This window comes from Vicia villosa, linkage group LG5 (assembly GCF_029867415.1).
Source record: "Vicia villosa cultivar HV-30 ecotype Madison, WI linkage group LG5, Vvil1.0, whole genome shotgun sequence".
Taxonomy (NCBI): Eukaryota; Viridiplantae; Streptophyta; class Magnoliopsida; order Fabales; family Fabaceae; genus Vicia; species Vicia villosa.
The window spans coordinates 15186709-15189122 of record NC_081184.1 but is presented as its reverse complement, the minus strand read 5'-3'; the positions used below and the strand labels follow the sequence as shown (position 1 = coordinate 15189122).

Genomic DNA, 2414 nt, shown 5'->3' with positions numbered 1-2414 from the left:
CCTTGGCGATTCGTGGAGGGACTGGCGAGCTATATGGTGTGATAAAAGTGAGGAATATTTATGTGAAAGTGAAGGAGATTAAATGAAAAGTTGATGGTTGTTTAAGTGGTTGGAAGTGGTATCGGGGCTTGAGGTTACATGACGAAGAGTCTGGGCAGGTGCCCAACCTCGTCGGGACTTAGCTCCGCCGATTATTACTTACATAATTATTTATTATTTTTAACCATTAAATTAAAAAAAATTAATAACCAATATGTGAATTAAGGTTATAATACACATAAAGAATAGTAAACATGCAAATACGAGCAAACCCAAAAGATGCAGTCGTGGAGAAATGGAATCCATGAATACATGGCAAGCCCACATAATAACAACCATTCATTCCAAGCAAAGTCTCAATTGCTAACTATTCTTTTCAAACAAAAACTAAGAGACATTTCAACTGTCATAGAATTGTCAATATTTAACTCAGCGTATCAATTCCTTTACATATCTTTAACTCTTTATTATACATTATAAATATGATTAAAATTCACTTCTACAATCCATCAAAATCTCTATCCTCTATCTTAATTACTTTTTTCATTCTCAACCTTTGATATGGGTTTAGTATTGGGAAGAATAGGAGTTGAAACACCAAAATATGAAGTTATCAAAACCGCACAAAACTATGTTGTCAGAAAGTATGCACCTTCTGTGGTAGCCGAAATAACCTACGATCCATCCGTGTTCAAAGGAGACAAAGATGGTGGCTTTAAGGTTTTAGTTGACTACATAGGAATCTTCGGCAAACCCCAAAACACCAAAACCGAAAAAATATCCATGACTTCACCAGTTATCACAAAAGAAAACACAAGTGTTTCCTCAGAAAAGATTGCTATGACAGCACCAGTTGTGACAAATGAGAAGAACAAGATGGTGACTATGCAGTTTACTTTGCCGGCTAGTTATGGAAAAGTAGAGGATGCACCTAAGCCTATTGATGAGAGGGTTGTGATAAGAGAAGAAGGTGAGAAGAAGTATGGGGTGGTGAAGTTTGGAGGTGTGGCTAGTGATGAAGTGGTGAAGGAGAAAGTGGAGAAGTTGAATTTGAGTTTGGAGAAAGATGGTTTTAAGGTTGTTGGTGATTTTGTGTTGGGTAGGTATAATCCACCAAGGATAACAATTCCAATATTTAGGACCAATGAGGTTATGATCCCTGTCGAATGAATCTATCTATTTTTATTTATTGATTATCTACTATGTATTAATTTATAAGTTTATAAAATAAAATAAAAAATGGAGAAAAAAATTTACTTTTATAGATTGTATTTTTTTAATTTTAATTTTTTAGATTTTTATGTGTTATTAATATGCTTTATTTTATTTTTTTTCACATTTTTATGTAATTAATAATTTTGTTATTTTAAATATTATAATTTATTTTTTCTATAATACTTCTAACTATTTACTTTTTTATTATATTTGTTTTTATCTCCAGAATAAGTAACTAAGGGTATAATAGACAAATTTATAATTCAAATTGTAATAAACTTAAAAAAGAAATAAATACAAATAAGATACAAACTATAAATAATAAAGAGTTAAAAAAACACAAATTACTATTTTATATATTTTTAAAAAAGATTTAAACCTAACCTCTAAAAATGTAAATATTTTTTTGTTTTACACGGTTCTCCTTACTAAATTCAGCGTCAATCATCACTTAATCAACTAATTACAAAACTCTTAGAACATCCACGTTTATCACATTCATTTAATTATTTAAATAACTCAATTAAATTTTTAAATATCTAAGAAATGTACCAAACACTCTAAAAATTATTTTACTAGACTGCACCATATTTTACATTAATATATACAAATGTGTGATTGAAACAAAAATAATATAAAACACTTTAAGAAAAGAAAACATATATTTAAAATAAATCAAAATAAATTTAAAATATATTAAATAATATAATACATGGCACAAATAATTTATAAGAAAATACATAAAAAATATCATAAACTTGCAAATAAATTTCTAACATAGAATTCTTGAAAAATATAGATTTAACACACTTTTGAATTGTGATTATTCTTATTTTTAAAATATTCTCATATGTGTTCAATAAAGTTTGGTGGAAAGTATAGATAAATTTACTTATCATGATCATCAAATCTTCTATGTAAATATTCTTAAAATCAATATTAAAATTATTTGATTGTACAATTGGTTCATTAGCCAGATGATCATAAGAATAATCAAAATATTAATCAAATATGACACACATGGGCTTATAATATGGTTTTTATAACAAAGAAATGATATTAGGCTCATGGGGTCTAGCAAATAATCATATATTAAATGGTGGTTAGAAAATGCTCAAAGTATTTTTAAAAAAGATGTCTCAGTATGTATGAAGTATAAC

General features: G+C 27.7%; 1 protein-coding gene across 1 annotated transcript; it reads left to right on the top strand.

The window, feature by feature from the left end:
• The first annotated feature begins 576 nt into the window (after positions 1–576).
• Positions 577–1300, top strand: LOC131606335 (uncharacterized). Its single transcript, XM_058878584.1, has one exon. It carries the CDS (start codon positions 601–603, stop codon positions 1207–1209), a length of 609 nt encoding a protein of 202 aa, XP_058734567.1. The 5' UTR covers positions 577–600; the 3' UTR covers positions 1210–1300.
• The last annotated feature ends 1114 nt before the right edge of the window (positions 1301–2414 follow it).

Coding starts and splice junctions, on each gene's coding strand:
- LOC131606335 (XM_058878584.1), top strand. CDS start 601: ATGGGTTTAGTATTGGGAAGAATAGGAGTTGAAACACCAAAATATGAA.